Below are 19,270 nucleotides of genomic sequence, written 5' to 3'. Positions count from 1 at the left end.
CTCCTCCAAATATAGTCCATTCCTTCCCCTACACATGCTATTGGGTGTGCATACAGCCTTCCTGAAAATTCAGCTCTCCATGAACAGAAAGGCTAGTGATGATGGATGGGGAAGTGTGGGAAGGTAGGGAAGAGGTGAGTCCCAGATCTGCCCTTGGGGAGAAGCTTGGGTAAATCAAAAGAGGAATTTGAGCACTATGCCGCAATCGTCAGTTTTATTGTCAGTACATGTCTGTTTATTAAACAGCTGAGTGAGCTACTGTAGAGCCAAACCAGATGATATGCAAGTGACCCACTCCTGGATACAGGTAGGTAGCCTTGTTGGTCTGCCGTAGTCGAAACAAAATAAAAAAAATTCCTTCCAGTAGCACTTTAGAGACCAACTAAGTTTGTTATTGGTATGAGCTTTTGTGTGCATACACACTTCTTCAAATATACCCTCTCACTATATATAAGGGCCTGGTGACTTTTGTTTCAGTGTATCTGAAGATGTGTATATGCACACGAAAGCTCACACCAATCAATGTGCTCAGCCACAAATGGCTTTTATTGAAGCACCAAATGATTTATGCGACGTCCTGCTCCAAGTCTTCCACTGCACATTATTCCCACCGCAGCTTCAGATTTGCGCCACTTTCTTCATGTGAAGGTGTATCCCTTTGTGGGAACGCAAGACGATCTGAGGGGTGGGGATAGGCGCAGGCCGAGTCGGGTCAGGCGAAAGCTCGAACCGAAGCAGAGTCAGGGCCAGAGCCACTTTCATCTCGTTCATGGCAAACTGCTGCCCAATGCAGTTCCTGGAAGGACAAAGAGAGCGGGTTACAACAGAGAACCTCAGCTTGCGGAGACTCCATGCTAAACCTGAACCTTCCTGCAAATGCCCTTGACCCAAGGCTGGAGAACATCCCTGGACTGTTTGATGTGGCCCATGACCTCCCCTGCAGCAGCTGACCCCCTAGGTGTGGCAATTTGGCTTGCCAAAAAAAGTCTCATTTGCACAAATAGGTCCTTCTTTCCCCCCTAGGTCCTGCAGGGGATTTTCAGGGTATGGGAGCTGGAGAGGGAAGGAATAGCCATCCTTTCCCCCACCTGCTTCCCTCCCCTGAAAACTGTCCCGGGTAACAATTAGACATGGGGCAGGGGCGGAATTCCACTGAGGTCAATGGAAGCTTCTTTCTAACTATCCTATGAGTGGTGGATAGGGAGGCTGCTGGGAAAGGGGAGAGATAAAGAGAGGAGGGAAGGATGAATAGCAAGGAAAAGAGAGAAAAGCTGGGTGTGTGCACACATCCAAACAGGTGCATGTGTAAATACAGGTGGGTGGGGATAATGCTGGGGGATGCTTGTGTGTGCAAATGGAAGGATGCTGTGAGCATGGCAGAAGGGGGAGCAGCTCTACCCCCCCCCCACACACTTTTGGCATCATTTCCACCTTAGGTCAGGGGTGGGGAACTTCAGGATCTGGCCACACCTACTGCATCCTATGCAACTGCCCCCCCCCAATCACTGGCATGCAATTCTCATCAGATTATCCATAATGGACTCTGGTCCCCAGGCAGAGGGAGGATGTTCTCTCCCCCCCCCCCTACTGTAGGTGGGAATATATGTGCAGAGAGCATTGGGGGATAAGCCCAAATTAAAGCTCCTGTTGGCCAAAGTCAGGGGTGGGGGACCTCTTTTCCATGTGACTGTGCCCAAAGGAATTGTGAAGTAGCAGGGGGCAGTGCAGAGATTCAGGACAAAGTGCTGGGCCCTGCAGCCCAGGCAGGGGATTGGGGGGCGTGGGGCATGATGAGAGAGAGAGCAAGTGGTAGTGGCAAACTGATAGTAAGCCACCTTCCCCTTCATTTCCCCAGAAACGACTCTGGGCCACAAGCAAGGCGGAAACTGGGGAGGAAGAAAGGAGCAACCCAGATGCCAAAAATCTTCTTTTTTAAAAAAGTGGGCAGCAGTGGCAGGGAGAGAGGAGAGGAGCATCTGGGGCAAAAGAAAGCAGACTAGTGGAATGGCCCAAGTAGCAGGGGAGGGGTGGAAGTAGCAAGCATGCCCTGCACCTGGATGCCACCTTACCCAGGACTCCTGCATGATTCCCCTCACCTCCCCCATAGATGGAAGATACTAACGACGACCTCTCTGCAAGATTGGAGCTACCCAAAAGTGACTTTGTTGATATCCCCCATGCTAAAAATGCATTTTAAATTCATCTTCACTATGCCAAGCTTACAGAGTCTTCAGAGTTTAGCTTTTCCACTACGATTTAATATCTTAAACACTGCTCTAGTTTACATCTATATTATATAAACGTCACCGTGACCCAGCAGAGAAAGGCAGGAAGGCATGAGAGTTTCTGTTGGATACATTCTCAGGAGAAAACCTCAGAGGATCAAACACCTAAAATGAAAGCATTCATTATTTAAAAAGAGAAACAAACCCCAAACATCAGTTTGACATTTTAAAAGCCATAGAATGTTAATCAGCCCAACACCTGGTGGAAGAGAAACGTTTTTATTTGGTGCCTAAAAATATGCAATGAAGGCACCAGGGAAGTCTCCCTGGGGAGAGCATTCCACAAGCCAGGAGCCACCGCAGAAAAGGCCTGTTCTCTTGTTGCCACCTACTGAACCCCTCGTGGAGAAGGCAGCCAAAGAAGGGCCTCAGGTGATGATCACAGGGACTGGGGTGGTTCTTATGCAGAGAGGTGGTCCTTAAGGTATTGTAGTTTTGAGCCATTTAAGGATTTATTGCTCAAAACCAGTACTTTGAATTGGGCCTGGAAACTAATTGGCAGCCAGTGCATTCAGGCCAGGAATGGTGTGCTCAAACCAGATTGCCCTGGTGAGCAACCTGGCTGCTTAATTCTGCACCAGCTGAAGTTTCTGAACTGTCTTCAGAGGCGACCCTAAGTATAGCTCATTACAGTAATCTAACCTAGAGGTTACCAGAAGATAGACAACAGAAGTTAGGCTATCCCTATCCGGATAAGGGTGCAGCTGGACTACCAGTCAAAGCTGATGGAAGGCACTCCACACCATCTTGGCTGTGAGTCTTAGGGGACCTGCTCCCTGCCTTGCAGGCCTCTTTCACCTGGCCTAGGAGGGCAGGGACTGGACTGACTGCAGCTACAAAACTGAGGCTGCTGAGGATGTCAGAGACATCTTGGCTGCAAGGCTTGGGGGACTGTTTGTGTGGGTTTGTTGTTGCTGTTGTTATTTAGGGAGGGGAGATGTATTTGGGAGCAGTGGAGCTGTGGAGAGAAATGGGAACCAATCACAGAGGTTCAGGGTAGAGGGGGGGTATGGTGTGGGAGGTGGGGCAGGCCAGGTAAGGGGCACAGGTGACTATGCCATGTGTCAGCCTCTCCTCCAATATGGGGAATTGCAGTTAGTCTGCAGCTGGTATTGCTGAATGCCTGGTCGTCTTGGAGCAAGACCTCACTCATCCCTGAACTGATTGTGGATGAGAAGGACCTTTGCTGCATTAAAAGCTTGTTTTTGCAGAGTGAATAGCATTTAGCAATGACTTCACACTAGCAAACTGAAGGAGCATTGTTGCCTTAAAGTGAAATAGCTAGAATACCAAAGCAGTACCATACCTCAGGATCCTTCCATATGCTGGGATTCTTGTGGATGAGATGAATGCTTATCGCAACCCAAGTTCCTGGGAAGAAGTCAACATGGAAAAAATGTCAAGTTGTGTTACAAGACCCTGGGTTATTTGATTGTTGAGGGAGTAACCATAGTGTTAAAGTGGGTTTGAGGCAGCAAAGCTTCAGATTTAAAGTCACGAATATATTTTTTAATGAATTTTATTAGTATTTTCCACACAACAACAACACGAAAGATATCAAAAGATAACAATACACAACACACAAAAATCAACATTCGAAAACTAAAAAAGAAAAACAAACAAATCCATATCTTACAAGTTAATATTATAAACACTAAAACAACAAGTCACGAATATTGTAATGACCATTTTGAATTCACCTAGGAGAAGTGATTCATTGATAAAGCGCTCTTGCTATAATCTATAACTCACTTTTACAATGGAAGACAATGTGGATCACATCTATAAAGACAAATTATGGCTATGTGAGCGAAACAAAATGAAGCAAACCTTCAGGTAAAGTCCGTCCATCAAAGAATGTGATAGGTTTGCTGAGCTCTCGGGACACTCCTGGCACTGGAGGGTAAAGGCGGAGGCTCTCTTTAATGCATAGGGTACAGTAGGTCATCTTGCCAAGGTCATCCCTGAGGAAAAAGAAAGGCAAGTCAATAAAACAGGTGAAAGTTCATCCCCAGCAGCCCAGCTCTGTTCCTCAGACAGACCAGTCCTATCTTCTCACTGTGCCAGGAGCTGTTATGCTGGTGCCACCATAATGTTGTTGAGAGTCCTACGCTCCCTCAGCAGATGGAGCACAATAACTGCAGGAGAACCAAATGCTAATGCAATGCCACCAACACAATGTGAAAATGCAATGTGGGCAAAGGGTGGGGCCGACCGGAAGAAAGAGATTTGTAGCATTATTATCAATTTATGATAGGGTGGAAGGTTCACAGGCTATGAAGGACCTGCTCACAAATTTATTGACAGCTGCATGAATTACTATAGCTAGGAAGTGGAAGGGGCAAGCAGAATATAACATGGAAGAATGGTATAAAGAGGTGTGGATTATAGCTATTAATGATAAATTAACATGTGCCATTAAGGTAAGACGGGGATCTGAGGAGATATGGAGGGGATTTGTAGAATCTGTATTGTTAAAACGGAAAGGGGTCAAACCATTGCAAGAAGTGTTGAAATTTTGGGAGGCTGGATAGTTATGACGGAATGGTCTTGGTGGTAGAGTGCACATATTTATTCTTATTTATTTATGATTATTACTTTGTCAAAATAAATAAATAAATAAAAAGGGGGGGAGAAAGGGATTTGTTCCTTTGCCTTTGCCTTTGCCCCTCTCTCACACAACTTACAGGCAGCAATGACAAAGCAATGGAGACTGGTGGGGATAATCAGGAGGCAATGTTTCTGGAGCCCTACTCACTTTACGGTTAAGGATCAGCCAAGTACAGTGGTACAGTGTCTGGAGGCGGTTGGAGGATGGATGGCGGCTAACAGATTGAGGTTGAATCCTGACAAGACAGAAGTACTGTTTTTGGGGGACAGGAGGCGGGCGGGTGTGGAGGAGTCCCTGGTCCTGAATGGGGTAACTGTGCCCCTGAAGGACCAGGTGCGCAGCCTGGGAGTCATTTTGGACTCACAGCTGTCCATGGAGGCACAGGTCAAATCTGTGTCCAGGGCAGCTGTTTACCAGCTCCATCTGGTACGTAGGCTGAGACCCTATCTGCCTGCGGACTGTCTCGCCAGAGTGGTGCATGCTCTGGTTATCTCCCGCTTGGACTACTGCAATGCACTCTACGTGGGGTACCTTTGAAGGTGACTCGTAAACTACAACTAATCCAGAATGCGGCAGCTAGACTGGTGACTGGGGGCGGCCGCCGAGACCATATAACACCAGTCTTGAAAGACCTACATTGGCTCCCAGTACGTTTCCGAGCACAATTCAAAGTGTTGGTGCTGACCTTTAAAGCCCTAAATGGCCTCGGTCCAGTATACCTGAAGGAGCGTCTCCATCCCCATCATTCTGCCCGGACGCTGAGGTCCAGTGCCGAGGGCCTTCTGGCGGTTCCCTCATTGCAAGAAGCAAAGCTACAGGGAACCAGACAGAGGGCCTTCTCGGTAGTGGCACCCGCCCTGTGGAACGCCCTTTCAGCAGATGTCAAAGCGATAAACAACCACCTGACATTCAGAAGACATTTTAAGGCAGCCCTGTTCAGGGAAGTTTTTAACGTGTGATATTTTACTGTATTTTTGGTTTCTATGGAAGCCGCCTAGAGTGGCTGGGGAGGACAAGCCAGATGGGCGGGGTATAAATAATAAATTATTATTATTATTATTATTATTATTATTATTATTACCTTGGGTTACATATGCTGCAGGTTACATACGCTTCAGGTTACAGACTCCGCTAACCCAGAAATAGTACCTCGGGTTAAGAACTTTTTCTTCAGGATGAGAACAGAAATCGTGCTCTGGCAGCGTGACGGCAGCAGGAGGCCCCATTAGCTAAAGTGGTGCTTCAGGTTAAGAACAGTTTCAGGTTAAGAACGGACCTCCGGAACAAATTAAATACTTAACCCGAGGTACCACTGTACTGAGGCAAACTCTGGCCAGAGCCTTGAGATGGGCTGGGCGGTCTCTCCTGCAAGCTCAGGGCTATCCCCCACTGTACCCATGCTTTGCTTGGCACATCCTTGGGAAACTGGGTGTGTTCTCCTAAATTCCCTGTATTGTGGAGAACTGTCCAATAAAAATGCGCACTCACCAGTGGATGGTGTCACGTTCCCCCAGAATGGCCTTGATCTCCTCCCTGCATTTCTGCTGATGTTCCGGATTTGTTGCAAGGCAATACAGCAGCCAGGAGATCCCACTGGCTGTGGTATCGTGGCCTTCAAACATGAAAGTGTCCACCTCAGCACGCAGATCTTCATCAGATAGCCCACTACCATCTTCATCCTAAAGATGGGTAAATGTCACCTGGGGTTCATTCAGGGATCCACTGTTTCTGACCCTTTGCACAATGCATCTGCAAAACTGCATGATTTGCAACATTCATTTTCACAGAATTTGGGTTTTCTTGGCACAGAATGAAGAAGTAGCAGCATTCTGCCATGCCAAAAGGCAGGATAAATATGATGTCACCATTTGTTCTTTGAAGACAAAAAGAAGTCAGTACAGATGTTGAAACACTGGTGCAATATTTTCCTTCAATCATATTTTGTTCCTTCCCCTCTCCAAAAAGAAAAAGAGTTGCGCACTGCTTTCTCCATCATATGAAACTTCCAAACATTCCAAGGAAAGCTCTGGGACAGTGAATTAGTGAAACTTCGCCTCGAGTATGCAAAATTATGAACGATGGTTGCAAGATCCTACATTCAAGTTAAAAAGTGTCACCAGTATTACAAGTCACTTGGAAATCACAGCTATATTTGGTGCAACAGATTCAAATATTGAAATGACTATGCCCCCCCCCCCCGCCCACTACTCACTTTGGCAAAGAGAAGGATGTCGAGAAAATCAAGGTGCCGCTTTTTCTGGATCTTCTGGAGTTCTTCTTCATCCCTCAGAGATTTCTTTCTCTCTTTGATTATTTTATCTGTGTCGGAAAATGAATACTATAACAGCTCATCAGAAATTACTAGCTCACTGATCAGATTCGTTAAAATGATTATGTTTAGTCCCTTACACATTTCTGGATAAGTGAATGTTTGCCATAGAATCATAGAACTGTAGAGTTGGAAGGAATCCTTAGGATCATCTAGTCCAGCCCCCTGGAATGCAGGAATATGAAGCTGTCCCACCCAGAGACTGAACCTTCAACCTTGGTGTTATCAGCACCATGCTAGTGTATTTTAATGTGCATGAACCACTAATATTCTTTTTTAAGACTCATCTCTTGCATACTTTATCAAGTATGTTCACATCTACTATATTCATTTGGAGCAAGGACTCTTACACCACATTCAGGGTTTCCCACAAAGACTTATGGGAACTGAAGCTTGTTAGAATTCTTGCTGAGAATTGTTAGGAGGCCCCCACTTCCACTTGAGGCGCCACGGAAGATGGCTGACAATACCATCTCTCCAGCTCCCACAAGGTAATTAGAGGCTGAGATGGGAGTAATCAGCCTCTCAAATTCTTCCCGGTGTAAGGGAAGATGCAGTCTCATCCGCAGATGCCCAATAAACCACCCCCAAGTTCATAAAGAAGGAGGGGGTGGGGGCACTGGATGGAAGGCCCCCGAGGGAGTTCGGATCTCCTGGATGCTGTCCCCGCGAGCGCACTAAGTTCCATTTCTTAAGATGAAAAATTGGATTTAAGTTTTGGACATGCTTCGAGTGAGGAGGTGAAAATTAATCTGCCAATTAAGCCAGCCACTGAGGTGCCAAGAGAGACGGAGAGGAAGAAAGAATAACATCTAAGAATAACATCTAAGTCGGTATGTTGGAACGGAAGGGAAAAGGAGGGGGGTAAAACTTTTTTACTATGATTTATTACAATACCTGAACCCCCCCCCCAGAAGAACCATTTACATTATTTACAGCAAGTGAGATGGGAAAATATAAACTGTGGAAATAACAATACTATATAATTAAATCTTTTGTTTTTTGAAATGCTTGGAAGAAGATAAAAGACCCTCCAAATATTGATATTAGAAAGAAGCAGGATCTCGTTAGCCACTGGAGACACTTCAAAAAACTTTGGAAAGACTGAGCTGCAGAGATAAATAGTCATAGGGGGAGGTGAGCTCTTAATTTGTTATTATATCTGCACTTCAAGTCCGATTTGGCAAATCTCCCCTGGAAAGGCTAATGTTTGATGCAACTGGTCTGGGAAAATTAATGAGCAAATGCCTAGATTTGATTTCATCGGAACTGAGAGAAGATGGCGTCTGCCAGCAGCGGAATGACTTTTGGACTGATTCGGCATAAACACCAGCGTGTGAGGAGACACTGCAACAATAGGCTTACAAGCTGCAACAATAGGAGAGTCAAGCATACAAAATTCACACAGAAGCACATCATTGCTTACTTCAACTCGCCTTCAACTCAGAGGCCATGAAAGAAGAAAGGTTAACAACAGGAAGATTTAAAGGAACTATTGGAAACTCAAGGCAGTAGAGATATAAGATGATCAGAGCCCCCACCCCAAACTTGAAGCATAGGAAGTCCCCCCCAAAATTTATAATATGGCAGAATATTTGGACTATATGATATGTATTTGTATAATTTGGAATATTTAATGTGATTTGATTGGATTGTTAAAATGGAAAATTTAATAAAAATTGTTTTTTAAGAGAGAGAGAGAGAGAGAGAGAGAATGAATGAATGAATGAATAGTTAGGAGGCCCTTAATAAACTATAGTTCCCATGAGCCTTCGGGGAAATCCCCATCTGATAAAGTGATATACGAGTGCTTTAAATGGATGATGTGGATGTGATATAGGCTTTTATTTCATGACAATTTTAATGTTTTGCATGCTAAACTCTGGAGGATTCCCATGACCTTCACACAAGAAAGAGCTGTATAGGGAAACAGGAGGACTATAAGTAACATATGGTAATCAAAGCTAATCACTATGTTCAAGCTAGTGGCCTCATTCACACGACCTTTTAAAATAACGTGAACCCCCTCAGAACAGATTTAGGGAGACATGCAGGGGAAAGAGAGGGAAAGTCCTATTGTGCGAGCATCTTTTTTTGCACTGACTGGATGGTTCCTTAGCCACTGCATTGGATACAAGCTTAAATGTGTATGGCCGCTTCTATATTCTCTGGGTCAGTAGCAGCCTGGCATTGCTTGAATCAACTTCTAAAATCTAAGGCAGAAAAAGAAAGAATGATTCAGGGAAATTACCTGTATGATGATGGGCAACCTGGCAAGCCTTCCGAAACCGATATCCTTCGGGGGTAAACCAGTAAATCAAATCACTCTGACCCAGGATTGTATGCAGTCTGGTGTACACTAAGCAACACAGATCCATGACAGCTTGGACGTAGGAATTCTCCCTGAAAGTCAAATGATGAAATCCTGGTTTTGATGCCAAATCTTACCAATGAACATTGTTCTTACAGTATAGTTTTAAAACATTAAATTAACTCTGTGCCACCAAATCAGCTCTGTGGCACCAGATCGTACAACAAAGCACATGAATAGGTGAATATTTCAAAATGTGAAAAGGGTGTGAGAAAGCTCTGGCTTTTCACTTGCTAATACTGCTGTTACCTCTTATAAATACTATATTAAAAGTTCAATTTTATTTTATTTTTGAGAAGGAAAGGTTACTACACTAATATAAACAACATTTTCTCAATGACATAATGTTTATGCATAATAAGAAAAATCTGGTTATTTTTGTAAGCTACTGGAGTTTTCATCTAATTACATAAGCAATCAGTGCTGAATCAGATCATAAGAGAATCCCAAACATTTGTGCAAATAGCACTGAATGTTATGTTGTTGCCACATGTGGTAGTTTAAGTGGGCATCAACTGTGTATTTCAGAGCAGTGAACTATGGTGTGGAATGCAGAAAGTAAATTCAGGAGAGCCAGATGGATCTTTTAAAATTACCGCTCAGTACATTCCTAGTCTGTGAGAGGAGCCTTTTCTCTCAGAGCTAAAAGACATTAATACTACTAACCTGTCCATTTGGCAGTTGCTGTTATAACTGAAGGCGCATTTCATGATGCTGTCAAGAGTCATCAAGCTCACGTGTTCAAAGAGCTCCACTGATTTACCTTGTGTGATCAGCTGTTCCCATTTATCCTAAGACAAGAGATGAGAAATGGTTCATAGCTAATCTCACCGCTGATGTTCTCAGAGTGCAAAACCGAATCCAGTTTTTTTTAGACCATGGAAAAAGCACATTGCGCAAAGCAGAAAAGAGGGGTGTCTTTGCAAGATCTCCCTATACTGGTTGGTGGGCCTAACTCTGAAAGAGCCTAACATCCAAAGGACTTGGAAAGATTTCCTGAATATTTCTGGTAGAGTAAGGCACATAGAGTCTAGTCCTTATGGGGGATTTTTAAGTAGGAAAATATTAGCATGAAGACAGGTAAGTTCCAAATAATGGACCTCTCCCTTTTGCGTGTCTGGAGCCTGTCTATTGCGTTTTCTCTTTGTACTCTGGGTCTCAGCAATTTCTCTTCCAGCTTTTGAGAATCCTTCATTCCCAGCTCTGGGGCACACACTGCAACTATGTCTCAATTAAGAATGGACTTTGGGCACATCCAACTTTACTGTGACTTTATCAAGTGGCAGAAGAATCAGAACTCTCCTTTTTCTGACTCCCGACACACAGATTTGAAGCAAACTTTTCTTGAGCTTTGATTGTTAGCAACCTGTCTGATATGCTTTATACCCTGAGACACATGGCCCTTATTCATGGCTCCCATATAGGCTGCAGCCCCTTGATAAAATAACGAGACAATGTTTTAAACTTGTCTCTTGATGGCTTTCATTGCTCCTTGTTCCTTTTCTATGTTGCTGTTTTTGAAAGCCACCTTGAACTGCGGAAGATATTTTAAGTAAATATACGGTAAATGGTATGGAAAAATACCTGGTGCATCCTTCACCAGCCTGGTGTACCCCAGATGTTTTGGACCAAACTCCCAGCAGCCCCAGCTAGCTCAGCGACTGGGGATAATGGGAGCTGCGGCCTGGAGGGCACCAGGTTGACACAGCCTGATCTGGTGTATAAAACAGGTGTAATCCAGCTCATTACTTTAGAATTCTACCAATCCTGCTGCCCGCTAACAACAACTTTCTCAGCAACTGTCCCAAGACTTTGGCATTGTTTCCTAAGGGAGGCCCAACTGTCTTCTTCCCTACTGATTTTTGAGTGGAGGGTTGTCAGGGGTTCAGGAGCAGAGGTACAGGGGAGAGAGGAAATGGAAAGCGAAGGGGAAGAATCTGAGGGCAGCGTAGGGGAATACGACAGTGACCAGAGAGATTCCATGAGCTTCTCCAGCGAATCAGAAGATTCCCAGAAGGAGGCGCCCATGGTCAGGGCAAGGGGGGTCCCGGGGGGGACACACCAGAAACAAGGGGCCAGCGGGGACTCACAAAGTAGCAGCTGGAAATCAGGACCAGCTTCCCCACCAGAGCGTAGTGGGGGGGAAGAGTCCCATGGGGGAGGGCCAGCGTCTCCTCCAGCAGGGAGAGAGGATGAGTCAGGGCTGACCACGCCTCCAGCGGAGAGTGAGGGAACGGAAGGGAGGTCGGGTCCAGCTAGCCCCCCCGAAGGGGGAAGCAGTGACAGGAGCAGTGTAACGGTCAGGAGGAAGGTTGCCGGCTGGGCGCGCGCACCAAGTTCAAATGTACAGGCGCGTGGGACAGCAGAAAACCCAGATTGGGAACCAGGTCCTAAAGCCCGCCAGAGGCAAGGAGAAGAATCAGGGGATTCAGCGTCAGAAGAGTCTAGGAAGATGGAGACTCCAGCTGACAGGCGGAGCCAGAGGCGGAAAGAGCAGCGGAAAAGGTGGAGCAAGGCTAGAGTCTTAAATTGGTGTCACGGGGGAGGGGATTCAGATGGAGCTTCAGCGGTCTAGAGTTTCAGACGTAGAGCTGCACGCTGCTGATGTAAAAGACAAACTTTAGATTAGCTGTTCCTGAGACTTTGCTATGGACCTCTGGTTGGTCGCCCTGTTTAACCAGGGGGCCTGGTAGGAGTTTTTTCCAATTGGCTAAATTGGCCCGACCTCTTGGTTTTTTCCGCCTACCTCGTAGCAACTGTCACAACTTTCGTGGTATTTGGCGGTTAGGCATTGGAATGTGTTGTTGGTGTTTTGGGGGGCAAGGTGTGGCCATCGCCTTCCCCGACAATTTTGGGTATTCCGCTAAAGGAATCCGGCGGTCGTGGATCCTGTCCGATGCCCGTGTGGCGGGGGGCCATGGCATGACCCTCGGTGACATCAGGAAGAGAGCCTATAGTTGGATTAGCATCAACAGGCTTCCCCTACTGGTGGTTAACCCCTCCTCAGACTCACCCCTCTACGAGTGGGTGGAGTCTAATGTTCCGTGGTCCAGTGCCTAAGCCAATACCTTCTCACATGCTGTAATCAATAAAGTTGTGGCCTTTACCTTACCCATTAACCTTACATGCTGTGTCCACATGTCTTTATTCCCCAAGCGGGGATCGGGTCCTCGAATCACAATATAGTATTAACAGAATGCTAGTACAAATCAAGTCAGCCTCACAAACAGTGGAAGTATTGCTTTGCACTTACAGCAACAGTAGACGGCAAGCAACATTTTATGGCATGAATTTAGGGTGCATGGAGGGGAGAAGAGGAAGTTAGAGAGGAAGCTAGCTTAGATCAGACAGGGAGAGAAAGACAAGTAAGCTTTAACACACTAAGATAGAGTACCGCTCCACCTACTGTTGGAGCAGACTAACAACTCCTTCAGTAGCCAATACACGGATCTAGCTATGCATTGTTGCTTCACTCCACCATATAGTACTATCTCATTTTTATATTTCAACTCTTGGTTAAATATTAATTGAAATGATTTTAACAAAGCAGCATCAGCAACAACAGCATGTTCCAACAAAGCCAAGTAGTTACCGCAACAGGACTTACCAACATTGTTTTTGTAGACTCTGCTATCAGCGTCACATAGGGTTTCAAAATGGAATAATGGAAACCTGGAGTGAGAAGCTTTCGATGCTGTGCCCACTTTGGCCCATGCAGGACGAGCAAGCCTTTCCCTATAGGAATACAAACATTTTCTTTCAATTGAGCATCTACAAACATAAGAGTCTTGGTATATCAAACAGAACAATCTTCTCTAGCCATCAGAATTCAGCTACAATTGTTTTCTTTCTCTCTCTGTTTATTTCCTCCAGTCACTGGAGAAACAGGTACCTGATACAAGTAGATGGGAGCTTTTGAGATGTCGATCAGAACCACAGATTGCTTGGATTGAGGATCTAGTTGGCAGTTCCATTGTAGCCGGGGGGGGGTGGCAGGGGCGGGCGCTGTGTGTCTAAACCACTGAGCGTCTTGGGCTTGCCAATTGTAAGGTCGGCAGTTTGAAGCTGTGCAACGAGGTGAGCTCCCATTGCTCTTTCCCAGTTCCTGCCAACCTAGCAGTTCAAAAGCATACCAGCGCAAGTAGATAAATAGGTACCGCTATGGCAGGAAGGCAAACAACGTTTCCGCGTGTTCTGGCTTCCGTTATAGTGTTCCGTTGCACCAAAAGCAGTTTAGTCATGCTGGCCACATGACCCGGAAAGCTGCCTGCAGACAAGCGCCGGCTCCCTTGGCCTGAAAGCGAGATGAGCACCACACCCCATAGTCGAATTTGACTGGACTTAACCGTCCAGGGGTCGATTACTTTTTTTTACATTTCTATTGTAGCCAATATATTGTAGTGTATAGTAAAAGCCATGGTTTTCCCAGTAGTGATGTATGGAAGTGAGAGCTGGACCATAAAGAAGGCTGATCACCGAAGAATTGATGCTTTTGAATTATGGTGCTGGAGGAGACTCTTGAGAGTCCCATGGACTGCAAGAAGATCAAACACATCCATTCTTAAGGAAATCAGCCCTGAGTGGTCACTGGAAGGACAGACCATGAAGCTGAGGCTCCAATACTTTGGCCACCTCATGAGAAGAGAAAACTCCCTGGAAAAGACCCTGATGTTGGGAAAGATGGAGGGCACAAGGAGAAGGGGACGACAGAGGACGAGATGGTTGGACAGTGTTCTCGAAGCCACAAACATGAGTCTGACCAAACTGTGGGAGGCAGTGGAAGATAGGAGTGCCTGGTGTGCTCTGGTCCATGGGGTCACGAAGAGTCGGACACGACTAAACGACTAAAAAACAACAAATTGTAGCCAAATGGCAAAAAATAGACACATTTTGTCACAATCTGCCCTAAGGTTCTTGATTTTGTAGTATCAATCAGGCCTTTTCAATATCATGTTTGCATTTATGGCTTACTTACTGTCTGTCTGGTTGTGAATTTTCTATACTTGCTCCTTGCTCTACAGGTCTCTGTCTCCCCCCCTTCCTTCCTTCCTTTCTTCCTTTCTTTCTTTCTTTCCTTTCTCTCTCTTACTCTTTTCCGCCTGTAGCAGCTCTATAAAAATAGGTGGAGGTTCATGTTTGAGCTGGGATTCATGTTTCAAACACAGCAAGTTGCCTTAAGCATGCCTGCCACCTGTCGTTCTGATGCCTCAGTGCTCAAAGGTGACACTGCATTACACAATAGTTTACTCCCCACCCTCTTCTTGAAAATAAGTATGGGGATTGATGTGGAATTCAAACCTGAAACGTAGAATTGTGCTGTGGCCGTGTGTATAAAATGTCATTCCAGTATCTAAAGTTAAATGTAGCTAAAGTATTGCAAACAAACAGGGTGGTATCCCACATTCCAATTCTGCTAGTGCAAGAGGCTTCTGCTTGTGCGAAGGAACTTTCCCCTCCTCTCCTCTGCAGCTTCCCACACACTGTCAAAACCAGATCTGGTGGTTGGAGACCCCGAGGAAAGATTTTGAGGGCACATGAGGGCTGCAGGGAGGAGGAGAGGATGGTGAAGTCCCACTGCATGAAGAGAAATCTGCTCACAAAACAGTGCATTTCCCCCTGTCTACAATTTTATTAGTTCATAACACTTTGTAGATTTTACTTCTAGTTTTCAGAAATCACACCTAAATAGCCCAGCTAGTATCTGGATCCAATTCACTATCCTATTGGATTCTATTTATTTATTTAAATATCTTCCAAAATAAATGTCATGGGCAGTATACTTAAGAGGAAAGTTTTAAAAAACAAAACCCAAAACATTTAAAATCTAGATGTGGAACGCCCACACTGACAGTCCCAAAATGTACACCTTTTTAATTCCTAGAGAACCTATGCTATTTACAGTATTTACAGCCTGTTATGAACTTACATTAATTCTTCTTCATAATAAAGGCCTCAAACATACATACCTATCCATGGAGTTATGTTCCGATAGGCCAAGCTGTCCTTTGGTTCTGTAAAGGGCAAGAGAGAAAGTGAAGAAGGGCAAAGAAGACAAAACTCAGTACTAACTCATAGCACTCACCTGTATTTAGAGAAGGGACCATAAAGCTGTGAGTGGTACATTTACTAATGTAGCGAACCAGTTCCCACATGATTCAGGATGATGGTACATGTGAAAGAATCACACAGGATATTGCATGTCCATCTAGATAGGAACACAGGCAGACCTTTTGCAATTCTAACTGAATAAGCTAGCAACTAAATGCTGTTGTGCATTATTGCGCTGATTTAAATGCCTGCTGGAAACAGCCAATCCCCCTAGCCTACCTTTATCCAGGGGTGTAGCCGGGGGGGGGGAGTAAATAAGTAAAAATAACAAACTGACCAATTGTGTCACAGATAACTTGGTTCTGCCCCCCCAAGGCTGCCCCCCATAAAATAAAACCTGACTACGACCATGCCCCCTTCATTGAGAAGTCCTACAAGGGTCTCCTGCTTTGAGTGTGTGGGTTACCAAAAGCCAGATAAAGCAACCATCAGCTCCCCAACTCCTGATGTTCCATTCCACTCCTTTGGGGAAACCTGGTTTTTCTGCTGCATAGGTCAGATTTACTTATGGGCAACGTGGGACACCATGCAAATCTGTTGGATAATATAGCATCTGTGACTTCCCTTTTCCCCACTGTGGATAACTGGAACTTATCATTGGCATCTGCAACTTGTTGTATCAGAATAACTAGGATGTCTACAATGCACATGTACCCCAATCAACCAGATATCAATGCCTTTTTTTTTTACCTGCTCTTGCGAGTAATGGTTTTGCATAATCAGGGTGTGTGATAGTTACACAGGCAGAGAAGTTCCCAAACCACAAAGGAAAGGCAAATGGATACAGAAGGCTCCAGTTTTCTACCTTCTGGAAAACCTTGGAAACAGGTAAGAGCTGCAACAAATTAAGAGAGCAAAGAAGGAGGCGAAGGTGGAATATTTTCCTGAAGGGATCAGAACAAACATTCAATCTAAATTACGTTTGAGAGTGATAGAACTAGGATCCAGCACAATACGGGAGAAAGAATAAACCTGGAATGTTTAACTATAAAACTAAACTATAAAATAAAATTTCAATTAAAATGTCTGCTGAAATAAAAAAAATATGTCATCACTAGGTTGGTAAAGAAAAAGCATTTTATATGTGATGGAGATTGTGTAACTGCACAAGGGGAACATGAACATGGAAATAATGCCTGGAAGAATAAACAGAACAAAACTGAACAGAAAAGATATAAACCACAGCAAGACCCATGGACTTAATTCTCCAGGCTATTTCCTGAAAAACTGGATTGGCCTATATTTTGACATTGCTAAATTCGGCATCTGGCACCCAGAAATGAGAAGGGGGTCCAGGAATTAGAAGGGGAGACCAGGAACACCACAAACTTTAACAATATATTGTCTCTGGTCTGCTTCATCTGAGCAGAACTTTATCCCAATCGCTGATCAGAGAAGTGTGGGAAGACAAACCCCATGCCGCAAAATGTGGCTGTGGCTGTTAATGTAAATGGCTCAAGGGGTGGTATTAAACTAAGCCTTAATCAAAGTAGACTCACTGAAATTTATCAAACTAACTTAATCATCAACATTCATTTCAATGGGTCTGGTCTGAGTAGAACTCACTTGAATGCCACCTAAGGTTCATAAACATGCAAGGTGACATTGGTCAATCTAGATAAACAAGTCATTTTGTTTTCAGGTCACCAGGTAGGTTCAAAGGTCTGCTGCCTTTCTTATTCAGGTTCGGCTTCATACTTCAGAAATTTACAATGTAACCTTTTCCTCCAGGCTGAGTTGCTACCAATCTGAGCTCCATGGGCCAGTGGTCTGACTCCATATAAAGGCATCTTCCTTGTTCTAATTGCTTCTGTTAACTTAATAACAATAACAATCTATTATTTATACCCACCCATCTGGGTGGCTCCCAAGAGATTATTAATAATAATAATAATAATAATAAATAAAAGTGATAAAACATCAAAAATTAAAAACTTCCCTAAACAGGGCTGCATTCAGATGTCTTCTAAAAGTCAGATAGTTGTTTAATCAAAGCACATGCCGGTAAATAATGCGTGTTTTTATTTATTAATAAATGATACAATCCCTTAATAATAATGTCTCTTAATAGTTGTGAATTTTACTCAGATGCAAGCAACACCTCTTTGGATCGGGGACGGGGAAACTTTTTCAGCCACATTTCCTTGTGGGCAAAGGTTTCACCAAGGAGGGGGAATGGGCACAGTAATGAATGTAAATGTCACCTTTGTACCGTAGTAGGCTAGTTTTTACGTGCACTCACACGCCCCTGGGACGGGTGGCCCTGGGTGGAGGATTCAGAAGGGTGTATCAGGTTCTCCGGATGATGCTGGACCCGTCCCTCACCCCCACCCCACCTCGCGATGCTTTGTGCGCTGCGGCGGCGTCCGGATTTGAAGCTGCTTTTCTCCCATGCACGATAAGTCTCCTCTCTTTTCGCCTACCTCAGAGATGTGCCCATACAGCCAGTGGGTGGGGGGGCCCGGGAAACAGCTCAAAACCTTCAGTAGCTCCTGCCTCCGGCGATGCAACTGGATGACTTTGACCAGCACGCACGTTAGGCAAAAGACAATCGCCAAGTGCCAAATCCGCGACAGATCCATTGCAACAGCAGAAAGGCTTGGAGCAAGTGGGCTTCAGAGCAGGACGCGGCCTCGATCAATGTGCCTCCCACGGACAGACGAAGGCGGCGCTTCCTGCATATTATGGATGACCTCGGGGCAAAGTGTATTCAATCGCGCAGTTGTCCAACCTACCGGGTCGCCGTCAGAAAGGAAGAAGCAACCGAGGCCTCTGGGAACCTGGGAGATCGGAGAGATAGGAGCAGCTTTCTGCGGCGGGGGCGCGGGGCTGTGTCTGCAGGGAAAGGGTTAAAAAGCGTTGCAATTGCTGCTGCTGCTGCCGCCGCTGCCAGGCGTAGAGCTCCTGAGGCAGACTGCAGCCTCCGTGGTTGCATTAAAACTAACCCAAAAAAACCCACGTCACTTATATTGTTGCCGCTGTCCTCGATCATGAAAGTATTCAACCAGAATTAAATATAAGATGATCCAAAGGTCCGCCCATTCCAGCATCCTGTTTCGCAAAAACGGCCGACTGGGATTTAGATACACGCTTCATATGATCCTGGACGCAGTATACACCTATCAGTAATCAGCAGCCCTGGATAGACTCTATATCCATGAATTTGCCTAATCCCCGTTTAAAACTGTCTAAGTGAGTAGCCATCAACACCACATCTTGTGGCAGCAAGATAATATAATGATGATGATGCAGTATTTAACAGCCAAAATATGGGAGAAGAATGATGAACAGGTGATGTAGATGCAAATGATACCCCAATGATACACCTGCACCTCCAGGATAGAATCATCAATGAGATGGCATTGAGTTGCATCATCGTCAATGCTTGGCCAATGACAGCCAAAGAGGGAAACACAAATAAGGAACTGGTTTAGTTTTCTTTTCTTCTTACATATTTTGGCTATTACTGGCATAGATTCCCAAACAAAATGCTGGACCCCACAGTTTACTGTCAACTTGCAGAAGGCAATCTTCAAAATGTATGGTAGCAGCATGGTGAGGCGGTG

General features: G+C 45.0%; 1 protein-coding gene across 1 annotated transcript; it reads right to left on the bottom strand.

Annotated features, from left to right (window-relative positions):
- Positions 1-192: 192 nt before the first annotated feature.
- LOC310709671 (cytochrome P450 4B1-like) lies at positions 193-18,687 on the bottom strand. The gene is made up of 12 exons (XM_083509664.1): positions 18,128-18,687; positions 16,395-16,539; positions 15,563-15,607; positions 13,204-13,331; positions 10,263-10,387; positions 9,477-9,628; positions 7,109-7,215; positions 6,385-6,575; positions 4,116-4,249; positions 3,592-3,656; positions 2,308-2,390; positions 193-796 (listed from the first exon to the last, which is right to left on the bottom strand). The coding sequence occupies exons 1-12, from the start codon at positions 18,284-18,286 to the stop codon at positions 619-621; spliced, it is 1,512 nt and encodes a 503-aa protein (XP_083365790.1). The 5' UTR covers positions 18,287-18,687; the 3' UTR covers positions 193-618.
- Between the last annotated feature and the right edge of the window lie 583 nt (positions 18,688-19,270).

The sequence above is a fragment of the Podarcis liolepis genome (assembly GCF_965112155.1).
Source record: "Podarcis liolepis genome assembly, chromosome: 6".
Taxonomy (NCBI): domain Eukaryota; kingdom Metazoa; phylum Chordata; class Lepidosauria; order Squamata; family Lacertidae; genus Podarcis; species Podarcis liolepis.
This window is presented reverse-complemented; position numbering and strand designations above follow the sequence as displayed.